Source organism: Siniperca chuatsi, linkage group LG14 (assembly GCF_020085105.1).
Source record: "Siniperca chuatsi isolate FFG_IHB_CAS linkage group LG14, ASM2008510v1, whole genome shotgun sequence".
NCBI classification, from domain to species: domain Eukaryota; kingdom Metazoa; phylum Chordata; class Actinopteri; order Centrarchiformes; family Sinipercidae; genus Siniperca; species Siniperca chuatsi.
The window spans coordinates 12,956,788-12,971,662 of NC_058055.1; the positions used below are offsets into that span (position 1 = coordinate 12,956,788).

General features: G+C 38.5%; 2 protein-coding genes across 8 annotated transcripts in view; both read right to left on the bottom strand.

Moving 5' to 3' along the window:
- Window positions 1-254: 254 nt before the first annotated feature.
- Window positions 255-12,059, bottom strand: LOC122888563 (dixin-A-like). 7 transcript variants are annotated; one of them, XM_044223173.1, is made up of 21 exons: window positions 11,750-12,059; window positions 10,891-11,020; window positions 9,514-9,639; window positions 8,889-9,120; window positions 8,497-8,598; window positions 6,480-6,574; window positions 6,263-6,366; window positions 5,616-5,699; window positions 5,291-5,344; window positions 5,083-5,133; window positions 4,858-4,962; window positions 4,638-4,721; window positions 4,456-4,527; window positions 4,119-4,160; window positions 3,915-3,980; window positions 3,459-3,605; window positions 2,994-3,057; window positions 2,803-2,899; window positions 2,455-2,563; window positions 2,107-2,176; window positions 255-2,014 (listed from the first exon to the last, which is right to left on the bottom strand). In XM_044223173.1, the coding sequence occupies exons 1-21, from the start codon at window positions 11,810-11,812 to the stop codon at window positions 1,953-1,955; spliced, it is 1,959 nt and encodes a 652-aa protein (XP_044079108.1). In that variant the 5' UTR covers window positions 11,813-12,059; the 3' UTR covers window positions 255-1,952. The 7 variants fall into 7 exon arrangements, with proteins under 7 accessions (XP_044079108.1, XP_044079106.1, XP_044079105.1 ...); XM_044223171.1 differs by having other exon boundaries at window positions 3,459-3,608; window positions 10,891-11,017; window positions 11,750-12,056; XM_044223170.1 differs by having other exon boundaries at window positions 3,459-3,608; window positions 11,750-12,054.
- Window positions 12,060-12,798: 739 nt separating this feature from the next.
- Window positions 12,799-14,875, bottom strand: part of LOC122888213 (cilia- and flagella-associated protein 54-like) — a 33,888-nt gene continuing 31,811 nt past the window's right edge. The window contains exon 58 of the mRNA XM_044222312.1: window positions 12,799-14,151. Coding sequence (XP_044078247.1) covers window positions 13,976-14,151 — 176 coding nt within the window. The 3' untranslated portion in view covers window positions 12,799-13,975. The remainder of the gene's footprint in view (window positions 14,152-14,875) is intronic.

Consider the following 14,875-nt stretch of genomic DNA (forward strand, 5'->3'; position numbering starts at 1 on the left):
GCCTCTTGTATCATTCCCAAAATTCAGCCTGACATATTTGGTATCTTTGGAAACTAAGCTAGAATTTCAAATAAAGTTCTAAAAGGCAGCGGAGGGTTTGAAGTTTTTCATGTATGGTGAAATTTTTAATATAATTATTAAAGATATGAATTCATTGTTGAAGTGACATAGTCATTCATAAGTAAAGGGTGGTCCTACTAAACAGCTGATTTCCCCCACTGTCTCCCAACCCCCAAAAAACTGGAACAATGATATCTTTTTAAAAACAAAACTCAGGTTTTATTTCGAAATATCTGTTTTTCTAACATTCAATAAAGGCCATTTTTATTTTCTTAAACAGACAGTATCCATATTTTGTAAAAATTTCAATAAACAAAACAAATGCTAAATAACCATCTCACCAGCAAATTGTACATTATACAGTACAGGCAGTTACAGCATTCAAATGGGTCTTAGTTAAAAAGTAGAATGATGCATATTTCTGTTGGCTTGTTAGTGAAGGCAAACACATTGATCCCAAATGGGAAGACAGAAGCAGAGTAAAGGAAAACGTGATAGCCAGTTTCAGTCTGTGTTTTTTATACAGACCTCAGGGGTCTGAAAATGTCCTAACACTGAGAGCTGAGTATTTTACTGCATCAAGTAGAACAGTCATAACCACTGTTCTTCTGGCATTTACGTGTCAAAGGTCCTCTCTCTCTCTCTCTCTCTCTCTCTCTCTCTCTCTCTCACACACACACACACACACAAACCATAAATAGTGGGATGGTCCATTGTTCCAGTACAAAAGTCTCCTTTAAATCTCTGATGTCAAAATCACATAAACAGCATCTATTTTTTTTAACAGGAGCAGAGACATTATCACCTCACAAGAATCTCTCTTTAAACAAATAAGAGACATAAACTTCAAAAATGTAAAGGTACAGTGACAATATTTTACACAAATGTACAAAACAATTTCATAAAAGTAAACAAAACAATAGTGCTGCTCATCTGCATTTCTACATGAACGTCAAAGAGTCAGCATCACTTCTATTCACCGGCAGCAGTTCAGTTTGAGCATACTCTATTTACATGCATGCTGGTGTGCTACAGACTGACATTTAAGCCCTCATCGGGACTTGGGTGATATTTAGTTAAACTGGTTAGTCTGAAATACCTTCAGCTGTTTTGTTTTTTTTCTTTTTGCAATAGACTTTTCTGTTTGGTCATCTCCAGATGACCATTACCCTACTTCTTTTTACTGTTATCTGTTATATGTAAATAATACATAGTAGTAACTGCCATTGTAATAACAATAGAAGCTGGTATCTGCTCAGTGTATTTGTCAGCAGTAGGTCAGAATGTAGACAAAACTTGTGCAGCACTAAAACAAAATCAATCTTGTTATTTTTTTTCTCCAGACATTTCTTTCCTATTTCTTGTTATGGTAGATAACACTGTATATTCACTTTACATTCACAATTAAGACTGAAGTAAGACCTGGGCTAAAGAACAATAGACAATACACATTTCTAACATGTAATCTGGTGGTATTTGTTTTTAAAGACAATACTGCTTCAAAATGACTTGGTACATTTTTTCCAGTTCCTCAATACAAATCTCTGGCCTCAACTACAAGTGAAACAACAACACTACTGTGAAACAGTTCATTCAAAACAATGTTTCTGTCTACGTTTGAGTCCAGTTTTGATACTACAGTTACAGCCTGGCAATAATAAGCACATGATGGAAATAGCTTTTCTTTGTAAGGCACTGAGCATTACGATATTCTAGACATCACTTACAGATTAACACTGTTTCCAGAGCGAGTAGGGTTATCAGTACGGTTTAGTACCAGCTGACCAAATCTCCTGCTGACAAGTCTTACAGTATTTTGCTAATAATTTGAATCTCAAAAAGTGTCCACATGTGCCTCTGTTCTGAACAGTTGTCTCAATGGGCCTCTGGGATCAGAGTGACCAGGAGCAAAAAAGAAAAGTGTCATGGTCCCTCAGCTTGAACCTACAATGGCCTAAGAAACAAAAGATAATGCGTTGCTTACCACTGAGAGTCAGGAAAATGAAGAGAGAGATACAGAATGAACATGTTGTTACCTTTCCTCACCTCGGTCCTCTTCTAGCCAGGCCACTATTTTTCCTTCCCAGCCTGGAATGATTGCTCCATCCAGGAATACCTGCACACAGACAATATCTTCATGTACTCTGCTCTTATCTTATAACTGTACTCACGTGCCATATGTATGTTGGAATGCATTTTTGCATTGAACAAGGACTATGGGTTTCATCCCCCATCTTTCAGAGTGTAGCACGAAACAGGTTAGTGCCGAATGTTGTGAGTAACAGTAACTACTGCCCCAAAACACCACAGAGTTTTCCTTCAGACTAGTGTGCACCAAGTTTACTATTAATGTCCTATTATCTAGCTATTGCCTTTTCCCCAGCCTTCTCTTACCTCTTCTTTCACAGTGCCAAACTCAGGGTCCAGGGCCTTGAAGTGGTACCTGTAGTTTCCCTCTCGATCCACAGCTGCCTTAACATCCTTGAGAGTCACCTCACCCAGCCTGTACAACGTGTACAAAAAGGCTCACTCGTCTAGATGTCTTGTGACATTTTATATTTTTTATTTATTTAACTTTCTACCTTTGGCCTACTAGCCTAAATGTATGTGCTAGGATTATCAGCATCACTGTTGGCTGGCAACCAATGGAGTCTGTGGCGAAATTGACTTTTTCACACACACACACACACACACACACACACACACACACACACACACACACACACACACACACACACTAACCTCTTCTGTATATTGATCATGGAAGGTGTTGAGGATTTTCCAGTAAAATAAAGGATTTTAGTGGAGGCAGAAGAACCACTGTGGGATTGACAAACCTCTGTCATGAACAACAGAAACATAGTTAATAAAAGCATATATACTCTGTGTATGCGTGCAAGTGTATTTGAGGGGTACATGTTGGAACAACTTACTTGTGCAAGGCCAGGTGTCAGAGTCTGTGTGTTGACCTTTGCGTCTTGGAGATTTCCCCCTTCCCTGCAGTATTTGGATAAATGTTGACAGCCACTCATGATTTTAAATCTCTACATTTTGTCAAAAGTAAGCCTGTCTAATAAGATTTTACAGTATAAATCAATTTTATAGTATACTCTTTCATTGGTGCTCACTGATCAATCAATTACATGGTCAAATCTAATTTTAAAGTGGCTATTGGCTGATAATCTAACAAGTCAGTAGTTTGCAATTCAATCTTTGTCATAGCCTCAAGACTGATTTCAGTTACACAGCAGCCTCAACCATCAGTTCATGTGACACCACCCGGCTTTGGCTACTAACCCACAAAAGGGCCCAAGCATTAAAGTTGCTCTTTAACTCCAGTTTTTCTGACAGAAAAATCAGATTGTAAGATTCAGGTGGGTTTATGCTTGTATTTGTACCTTGTGTGTATGCAGAACATGCAGTCGGTCGATGAGTGATACTATGCCCTGCTCCAGGGTGTCCAGCGTATGGTGCTGCGGGTCGTGGTCTCTGAAGTTGTTCCTCAAACTCCTAAGTGCATCTCTGAGCAGCTGAACCTCCTCTGCCTGCTAACAGAGCACAAATACGCTGTTAAACACAAAAAGCTTATTTTATCGAGCTGTACAGCTGTATAAAGTGCTATTTTTTGTGTACGTTAAGCATGTTCTGTCCCATGTTATTTCTTTAATTTACTATTCTTGAAAGCTAGAATGGGGATTCTAGTGTTTCATGTGGTCAAATTATAGTATGTGGCCTAAATACTGCAAGAGAATGCGAGAGTATAGCTGTGTGATGCTTTGTTAGCACCTTAACATGTAGAACAATATAAATAGGCCCACTGACTGAACAGCCTTATCAATAGAAACAATACTTACGCCTGACATAGAGGGAGCTGGATTTCCAGAGTAAGAATATCCATTGTTTTCTGCGCCGATGGGGTTCTGAAAAAAGCACAAAGCAAAAAAGTGTTAGCTGTGTAACATATATCTGAAATCATGACTGCCTGGTGAAGAATGGATATAAAACCTAAAAGTCAACTTTTTTTAGTGCAGAAAGAGTCAATAAAGAAACAGTACTACCTGAATGCTGTTTTTAAGCTCCAACTCTCTTTGCAATTCACTCTGCCAAAGAGACACACAATCAGACATCAAAACACACACTACCGCTAGATCTTAAAACTTAAAATATATCTAGTCCATGCCTTAGATTATTAAAGTTTATTGAATAAGTGAAGCAGGAAACAAGTAAATGTACACTTGTGCTTTAAGTATATTCTCCTGCATCAAAGTAATATTTATTTGGTATTAATTTGCTGATAAAAGCTTAAGTAAAAAAACTTTTGGTCTGAGATTTTCCCTCATAGCATTGAGCTGGACAGAACATTTTGAGCCCCCTGTAGTTTGTTGGCTAACATACCTGCTTTTTCTGGCCTTCTTCAAGCTTGTGTTTGAGTTGCTGCAGCAGTCTGTCCTTCTGTCCGATCTCCTTCTGCACCCAATCAACCAAAGAGAAAAGGTGAGGTTCATTATTTAGCACAAACTCAACAAACAGATGCTGTGTAAAAAAAGTAGGGACGATTAGACTAAGTTAAAGCAGACCATTAAAAGAGAGGGATTGGAGTGTGTCACCTTGCATTCGCCCCATAGCCTGTTACATTCCTCCAGCTTCCACTGTAGCTCTGCCTATAGCACATTTTTATAGACAGGGGGGGGGGCAATACACACTCAAAATAAACAGTGTGAAATTTTTAACACAGTGTTTTGAAGATTTTACATTCACTTTAATAAAAACAGACTTGCGTATGAGACTATTTCGTACGTTCTGGTTGTTGAGTTCATCCTTTGTCATGCTGGCTCTGAGAAGCTCTTGCTTCATCTGCAGTATTGATGCCTCCTGAGTGCACAGCCTCTGCTGCTGGGCATCCTGCACATTTACAAACCAACAGAAAGTCAATACCATAGCCAGCAACTTTTCTACAATACAACTAGAATTATATTCAACGGAGTAATACGATCATTAACTGCAGATCTGGCTTTGTCTTACCTTGACTCCCTGCAGGTTTCTCATCTCCTGCTTACAGCGCAACAGTTCCCTCTAAAGAAAACAGCAAACAACACACTTTAATTTAAATATCAAACACAGTGTGCATTCCACGAGTTTATTCTGTCAGTAATAAGACAAGTGTGTATTTTGTCCTAACAAAATATGAAAAGAATATATTGACAGTTTAAAAAGAAAACTAATTATTTACCTTCAGCTCCTGGGCTTCCACCATACTCTGATCCAAACGGCTGCGGATGACTACCTGGAAAGAGAAAGAAAAAAGGTGATGTGTGTGAGAACCACAATGGACTGAGTAAGAAGGGAAACTGATACCCGTGTCACCCTCTGACACACACATAAGCATGCACACACACAAACCCACAGTTAAGAAAAAGAAATGTGATCTGCGCTGAACACAAAGAGCTGGTGAAACAGAGCAAAGAGGAGTGTGACACAGAAAAGAGAGAGAGCAGACAGAGAAGGGAAGAAAAAGGGATGAAAAACTAAAAAATAAAAGGAGAGACTATCACTACCAGTTGCTGTTCAGTGCTGCCTTGGTCCAAACTCAAAGACACATCCTGCTCATCCTCAGGCAGCGAACCATGCAGTAGCAGGGCCTTAAAAACACAAAGGGTACAACATGTGATGCCAGTTTGTACTTTGGCGTGAACCCGCTGTGTTAAAGCAGTTAAAGCTGGTAGGTTGGTAGATGATATAATAAGCACAGCATAACTTATGTTATGAATTGGCGCTATATAAATTAAATTGAATTGAATCCCCCCCCGCACAGATACTGCAACCAACCAGTAGGAGTCAACAGTGGAGCAACACAGACATGATCTTACACCAGCTTCCATAACCAAAAACACTGCCCATTAAACCAGAAGCATTACTGACAGGAATTTAACCTTGAACCTGGAGCTTTTTCCCATGTAGTTCTTTTAAAGACAGATCTCAAAAACACCTGAGGAATGCTTTTACTACACATACTAACATGACTCCTAACGTCAGTATTCGTGCTCGGTTTATTTACCAGCTCTATTTTTTTTTTACCTATGTCACGATGTGAGAAAATACATAATATACATTCAGCACTTAAACTTCAATATGGAAGTCAAAAAAAAAAGGACAACACTAGATGGGTTACCAGAATCTAACTCAAACCTCAATATGCTTTTACCTGTAAAGCAGACACCATTTTACGTGTCTCCTGCACCTCCATCTCCAAAGTTTCACTGAGAGAATCTTCCCACACCGTCTCCGCTACAGAATGACATGACTCGGCTACATGCACACAGATGTACACACACACAACACAGGGTTACACAAGTCCAACGGTAAATCATGAGGTTTACTAATCAAATGACATGCCGGTTTGTGAACCGGACAGAACTCACCACTGATCTCCTGTTGTTGCCGGTCGTCCTGCTGTCGGTCTGAGTGGCTACTGGGTGGAGGTGTTGGAGATGACAGTGGACTGACGGAGCTGAGGCTCGAGGAGGACAAAACACTGATTAATCAATTTATTCCAGAGAAGCATGGGGGTGTGTGCATGTAAACACTTATAAGCAAAAACACATACAAACATGCAGTGCAAATATAGTATGCAATGTGCTCCTACATATTACTTTGACCTGGCTGAGACCTGGACATCTCGATTTGTTGTAATATACTTGTAGTAATATAGAACGCTAAGTAAAACTGTCACTCTGAATACATGTCCCACTGAAGCCCAGTCTCAGTAGTGATAGGAAACAAAGACATTCACCAAAATCAAAGTGACTGTTTTCATAAACAACTTATAAATGGAAATGGACACACAGTGTCTCTTGCAAGTAATGCTCCTTTTATTGAAATTCTGACTCGGATGGAGGGCTTGTAAGAAAGGAAAGGAAAGGAAAGGAAAGGAAAGGAAAGGAGACAGACAGAAAAAAGTAACACATGATAATGACACATATTTTCTCAAATCCTAACTTACCAAAAGAAGCCCTTAATCCTTGCATGTCTCTGCAAATCAAAGCACGGTGCATACGGGCGCTACACTTAATTTACAGTCTATTTTCACGTTAGTGTACCGTAGTAATTGTTATGGTTATGGTAAAAGAAGCATAAACTCACACACACTTGCACAGGAATCCGCACACACACACTGCCTAACAGTGTCTGGTCTTACCATTTAATCTGCGTCCCCCCCATAGTGGGCTACAGGTTGTTTAAACTGTGCATAATACTTCCAAGGAGCCTAAGTTCCACCCCGCATGTGGGTCTCTGGCTTCAGCATCTCGACAAACTCATGACAGTGTGTGATTCTCCTCCCTCTGACACACCCCGCCCCTCGCCCTCCAGCTAGCTAGCACGGCAACCAATGCAGCAGACACTGCATAGCATCTCTCACTTAATTAAGCTACATACACTGTATGTGATGGCAGCATCAGATCGTTACAGCTCTGTTGAATCCAAACGAAACCACATCATCATTCTACAAATAATCAATGCATGCACCATTATAAAAAGATACATGTCACACATGTCACATTAAAGCACACACAAATAATGATGCTAAAAAAGAACACCACAGAGGATAACTTCAAACCGGACATGTGATTGGAGAGGATAAAGACTTTCTTTTTTCATTCATCTGCCTGTGTTTTGCCCAGATGTCTATGAACTACCACACACACACACATACACGGCAGGGTGAAGTTTGGAGTACTAAAACCAAAGTCATATGCTCTGTCAGGCAGTGAGCCACACACACGTACACACAGGCACAAATAAACCACAGAATGTAGTCTACTGTTTCCAAAGCTTGAATGATAAGATGGCAGATAACAGAGAACTTCCATAAAATTAACTGCCGGCAAAACTGTACAGTATAAATAGCAACAAAGTGGAGTTTGTTTTCTCCCAAAAACCAAACAACATTGAGCTAAAATACCTTTTTTTCAAGATGTACAAATAGCAAGTTTAATTACATAATTATACCGCTTGTCCTTAGGCCACTAAACTGCAGCAACCTCCTTCATGAATTTATGCCAGCAAAGCCAACATGGTTTTAAGGAAGGTTTTAGTTTTATCATTTCTATAGCCTATTATCACAGCCCTGTGTTATTTAAAAATGTACTTTTCCACTGAATATATGTTTACCTGAACCAACATATTGTATAATGTCTATTACATTACATTTAGAATGCACAGAAAAGGACACAAAAAAACCTAGATTATGTATGTATGTATGTATGTATGTATGTATGTATGTATGCTGTTTTATCTCACAGTTAAGGAAATGTACAGTACATGCATTTGCTATAGACCATTTCATTCCAATTTCAATTCAATTCCAACTACTAAATTCTATGATTCACTGCATGACTATTTAATTATTATGAGAAACTTGAGCTTGTGTAAGATTACCTGCTAGGCTGAGGATTGTCCTGTTCATCCGGAGATCCTCTTTCATACTGCTCAACCAGCGCACGAACACACACACTCTTTTCCATATCCAGCCCCCAGCCACTGAAAGATGACAGATAAAGCAGAGGTTATTTATTCATAAATAAGATCTGGCATACAGTTTTAATAACAGATATATAGACGAGCCTTATTTCAGCAGTTGTGAGGATGGTAATTTGGTAATTGGTGTTTGTCCACCAGAGGACAGCAAAGACTACACATGTATCATATACATGTACATAACAAATGAGAGCTGTGGCAGAGAACATTTGGATATTACAAAAAGATGGTGGCAGGGGTTTGTGGGGGACAAGGGTTTGTGTCTATGTTTATGATTATTGCAGCCAGCATACCTGTGGATACGTGCGGCACGTGCAGGCTGTGAGGCATCAAGTCGTGCTGATGCCAGGGCGGCAGCGGCACCTTGTGCTAATGCAACCGTGGAGAGAGGGTTGTGGCTGGCAGAACCTCTTGACAAACCCCTCCCACTTCCAGAAGCAGCCCTGCTATTGGCTGAGGGTTTGAAGTGGGCTGCCAGCGCCAGAATTATCCTCATTACAGATTTCAGATTACCATCGACAATGTCTGCAGATAGAAAGGGAACATATGTCCCTCAGTAATTAACTAAACTTGAACAGTATTTGCCACATACGGTGTTAACATGGGATAGCAGCTTTATAACAGAAACCATGACATGAAGATTTTTTTTTTTTAGATTGCACAGAATCTGGTGTGAAACAAAGTTGTCATGCACATGATCACTGTTTCCCTGGTAAGTGACACACTGCTTGAGCATGTGGAGAAATACTGTATGTATTTGTTACAATCGGAACTATAAAATTTTTATGTGCTTAAAGCTTTGAGGTCAATAAAATCTCTGACTACAATACAGGGTCAGCAACCAGAAAAGGTTAGGAACACTTATTCTAAAAATGAGGAGAAAGAGAGCAAGAAAACACTAGATTTTCTGTGATTTACCTCTTGCAGATATGTGTGTCATACGTATGTGTCTGGAGGAAATGAACTGCAAGACTTGCTCCACATTCTTCCTGCTTTCTTCTTTGTTTTGTGGCGCGACATACACTCCCTCCAGCACTTCCCCGGCTGCCGATTTGAAGATTTAAAAGAGAGAAAAAAACAATAATTTAGAAAAATTTACACAATGTTACATTTGAACATTTTTATAACAGGACTGTGTTATTGCCCAAATGTCAGTCAGTGTGTATACAGGCATGAGTGAGAATGTGTTACAGACATCATTTCATAGTTGGTACCACTGCATAGCATTCATCTTAAACCTGACAAATTCAGATTTGTAGTTGATCAGTTCAATGATGACAATATAATCTGGTAAAAAAAACACTTATTTCTTGTGGAATTATCAACTAATACTGCAATATTGCACGTAATGGTGTAAAGAGTTTCGCTACGGGGATCAATAAAGTATTTCTGATTCTGAGCATCAAAAGCTGAGGAGCTGAGGAGCATGAACAACAACCAGAAGAAGTTTGTGGTTCTCTTTAAAATGTGTGCTTGGTACTGACTATTTTGGATAATTGGTAAATGAATTTAAAATCTTGTTGTTGCATTTCATAATATTATGCTAATCTGTATAATATTTAAATATAAATGATTGCATTTAAAAAGAAGAGAGGGAATATTCTTTATATTTACAGAATTCCATGAACAAAGTGTCTCTATTGTTCACACTTCAATTTTTTTAGTTCATTCTTACAATGTCATAGTTACAGCGGATTACCATAGACTGTCAACTTCAAAGAATCTGACATGCTGTGACCATTCAAGGCACAAGCTGAGGTATCCTGCATTATGACTGAACCAATTCATATTAGGACAACAATGTTAGGACATTCTTACATTTACATAATATGTTTGAATGGAAATACTAATCCATATGGAATTTGACATCTTGCTGTGCATCCACATACATGAGATCATCATTTTTTAGCAAAGCTTTAAAAACCATAGTGAAGCTATTAGGTCATTTTTCTTTATTTCATTAGAGAAGTAACATTGAAGGAAATGCATCTCAGGTAGTTCTAACTGAAAGGTGAAACATTATTAATAAGGATGTAAATAAGGGCTTATTGAATTTTTTTGACAGAGTTGTGTAATATTGTCAATAGTTGATGGTAAGACTGCTGTGGATGGGGAGATGAGGCACTCAGGTGGCTCTTTCTTCCCAGACTCCAGGCCTAATGTAGCCTTTGGCATGGAAATTGGCGTGACATTGAACTGGTGACAAATACAAAATGTTTCGTTTGACAGTCTTCCTCCAGTATTCCTACACCACGTGCGCCATTTGTGTGTGTAAATGTGTATGAGTGTACTTACCAACTATCTCTATTAGTTGTGTGAGCACCACCCCATCCTGCAGATCATGCCTGAGGTCTGTGATAGCCTTCAGGCCTGGTTTCCTCTTCAGCTGAGAGTTCACCCAGGAAACATAAGCAGCCAGCTGCTGCTGCAATCCATCAATCAGATGCACACAAATCCAATAAACCACAGACTAACACATGCACGAACACACAGCTTAGAGTGGGGCCCAAATAAGGCTGAGACCATGGCATAACAAATGAGTTCCTTTGTTTATTGTATTGGAAAGGGAGAGAGGGGGCAGGGTCAGTCTATTGTCCCACTGCCTATTAAATGTTACTTTTGTTATGAAGGTCAATTATATAATTTCGTGTTCAGCCCAGAGTTCGTGGTTCAGCATTCTTCCCCTGTGTTTCACACAGTTACTCTACCTTTACCGGTCCCGTTCAGTCACGTGACAGCCCGTTGTCCGGGATACGTTACAAAGAACGCCCGTTTTGAACACAACAGAGACAATTTCGCTTAACGCTTAGCGTTACCTAATAATGATGTTCGGCTTGTTTACGGCTTTTTAAAAGTCATAATAAAGCTACTTGGTAATCTTATTTCCTGACAACCATTGCACTTAACGTTATTGCTAGCTTTAACGCCTGCTACCTAACTATATAGCTAGAATTCATGGTTTCTGGTCGTGATTACATATTAGCGTCAACGTGAACTTAGTTGGACAAACTACAGAAATTCTACCTAAAGTTATGGCACTTTATTTTTTGCTAGTCTTTTAGATGGTTAGCAAATTTAACTGGCCCCCGCTTGCTAAATTACAGCTAACCTAACTTTACAAACATTTACATTAATAACACTAGGTAAACGTTACCTCATTAAAGCCCCCATGAAGAACCTCATCCAGCAAACTTCCTCTAGAAAGTGAGGCGATCATCTTTTAACTCGAAAACCCATTTAAGCTAGCTAGCTGGCTAGCTTCATTGACTCTCACACGACTCGCCTGAAACCACGGACAGGCACCAGTTACTAGCTACTGCTGTTCTCTAGCAAACGTCAACAAACCGAGACAATTGATGGATCGGAAGCGACGACTACCGTTACTCTGGCTGGGAGACCGGTGTCAAGACACCGAAACATATTCACATACATGACTTCCGGCAGCAGGTTTCAGAATAAAACTGCATTTGAGGACTTCCGGAATTCATAGAGTTCGTAAGAGTTTAGATTAGCTTCTCTTTGCCTAAAACTTTGTTAGCAATAAACAAGCCCATGGAAGCGTATACTGGACTATATTCAAATGATAATGTAAACTTGAAAATGAAAATGTAATTCCACAATAGCATTTTAATTTTCACATATGTATGTGTTATTTGAGTAAAAGTTAAAATGCAATAATCCAATGTTCATTTTCACATACTTATGTGGGTTCTATGACTATATTAAAATTAAAATGGAAAAGCAGTTTGACATTTAATTTTCTAAGTTGTAACCCACTGTACAGTGGACAAACATTTAAGTCAAAATGAAATTAAATTTTCTAACAATTTGAAAACGAAAATGAAAACTGCATTTGACATTTCATTTTCAAAGACTTAACCTGCTATACAGTGGACAATATTCAAATGCAATTAGCAAAACAGTGCCCCCAGTAATTGCATTTACATATCACCATGCTCTTTTGGTGTCTAAATGAAAATGAAAATGAGCCTATGTCACACAATGGGATTTAAAGTTTTAGTTTTATAAAGGTAGCATACATGTGTAAGTGAAAAGCCACCATTCAGAACTGATTTGTTTTTTATAACTAACCATAGCTATCTAATTTTTTGTCATTAAAAATGAAGCATTATAGGCTTCAGCTACAATCCATTATCATTATGTAAACAAATATGTAGCCCCACCACCAAAATGAACCTGAAATGTGTTTCGCAGATCTTTTAATACACAATTTGACACTAGACAGCAGCCAAGTCTCATTTAGTAATGTTTTCTGTTACTGTGAATGGTTTGTTTGCATCTGTGATGCCTATACACATTAGTGATGGAGATTATATTGTATATAATTATACACAACAGAAGAATGGAATAATGTCATTGGGATAATGTGTAGGTGTATCATGAAGTGTCATTTAAAACTACCCACTAACATTGAATTACAAAAGGGGTAATAAGGTTTTAAGTACCATTGAGTGTATTTTGCCCAATAATTTATTTTATCTGTAGTATTAGCATTTTATTTTTGACATATATTACTTTGTAATGGTTCTGAACCTGACAACTTGCCTGGGCTTCACTGTACAATGTCAATGTCCACAAAATCTGTTTAAATTTTCACATCACAGATGTGCAGGATTCCTTATCTGACAGGATTAAGAGGGTAGATTTGTCTAAAATCTCAATACTTTTACTAGAAGTCACTGTATTATGATCACCATGGATAGTGTATTACAGAACTCCTGCATATTCATCATTAAACATTTTTGTGTGTATTTTTAGAGTTGTTTGACCCCGATACTGCAATTTGAATCTATCAACCAATTTTAACTTATTCGCACCTTCATTCAAGATCTATGTTAACAGACGTTTGTTTTTTCCCAGTTTATCGTGTAGTTGGGATTATTTTATGTTGGGGATCATTCGATTTTGTTTGACCCAAAGGTATACATATTAAAGATGCAATGGATTCCATAGATACTGTTAAAAGGCCAGTTTTCCATGCAGTGCAACAGGTAGAATCATCATCAACATCATCATTTTCAACTCTAGACAATGACAACTTATAGTAACTGAAAATATTCATAACATATGCATTCTTTACATTAACATCGTTCAGTCTATCAAACTGTAACCAGAGATTCCAGGTCCAGTTATTATTTGTATTCAATTGTCTTTATTATAAATATCCATTGCAATACCCTATTAACAAATACACTACTTCAGTTCTTAATTGCTAAGTTTCTTGTCTCATTGTACCAGGTTACCCACAACTTTCTGGCTCGCTTTAATAAAACAAGCTCCTCAGGAACTCTATGTCTCTCAATAGGCACAAGACTAGGAGTGCGAAGCGCAACACATAATGAGTGTCATTCTATTCTGGCTATCTGGCTGGGCGTGGGGGGGTAGGACTGGAGGTGCTTGGGTTGCTCAGAGACAGAATTGGTGCTTGAGAGTCTCTCTTAATATGGCTTGACTGGTGTGAATGCTGCCTGGAAGTGGATTGTGATGACTGGGCAGAGACTGGCATTTCCATGGTGCTTAGATCCAGGATGTGACCTGAGGAAACAATGCAAGATAGAGTAATGTAACAATAACTGGGTGTTGAGTTGGCATGTATGCACTGCAAATAATTTATAGCCGAGAAGCTGCTTTTCTGACAAGAGTAGAGCTTAAACAATTAGTCAATGAATCAAATAAAAAAAATAAGACAAAAAAATAATCAGCAACAATTCTGAAAATTGATTAATCATTTAAGTCATTTTAAAAGCAAAACTGCCACATATTCACTAGTTCCAGCTTCTCAAATGTGAATATGTGCTGGTTTTCTTAGTCTTCAATGACAGGTTTTGAACTGTTTGGGCTCTGAGAAAATGTGACAGGCATTTGTCACTATTTTATACGCCAAACAATGAATCACTTAATCAAGAAAATGGATGTATTATTCATTCATTCATTCCAATGAGAATTGCTTGCCTGGCGCATATACCAAAAAAAGTTTCTAGCTTCTGGGTTTACTTCCAGGGTATGAGCGGCCCACTGAATATGGGCAGTAGTGTTTCTACCGGCAGCCCCACCCACAAGTTCCTGCTCTGCCCATAGACTTTACATTGTGATGATGTCACAGATTTTTGAATCGCTTTTCTCGGCTCAAGGAAAGTTTTACAAAAATGTAAAATCCATGGATCAAAACGTCATAAAACAGTTTTACAGACGTCTCTTTTATAATGGTGGCCTATAGGGAAAATGCTTTTTGGGGCCGCGTGTACCTTTTTGCTGCAAT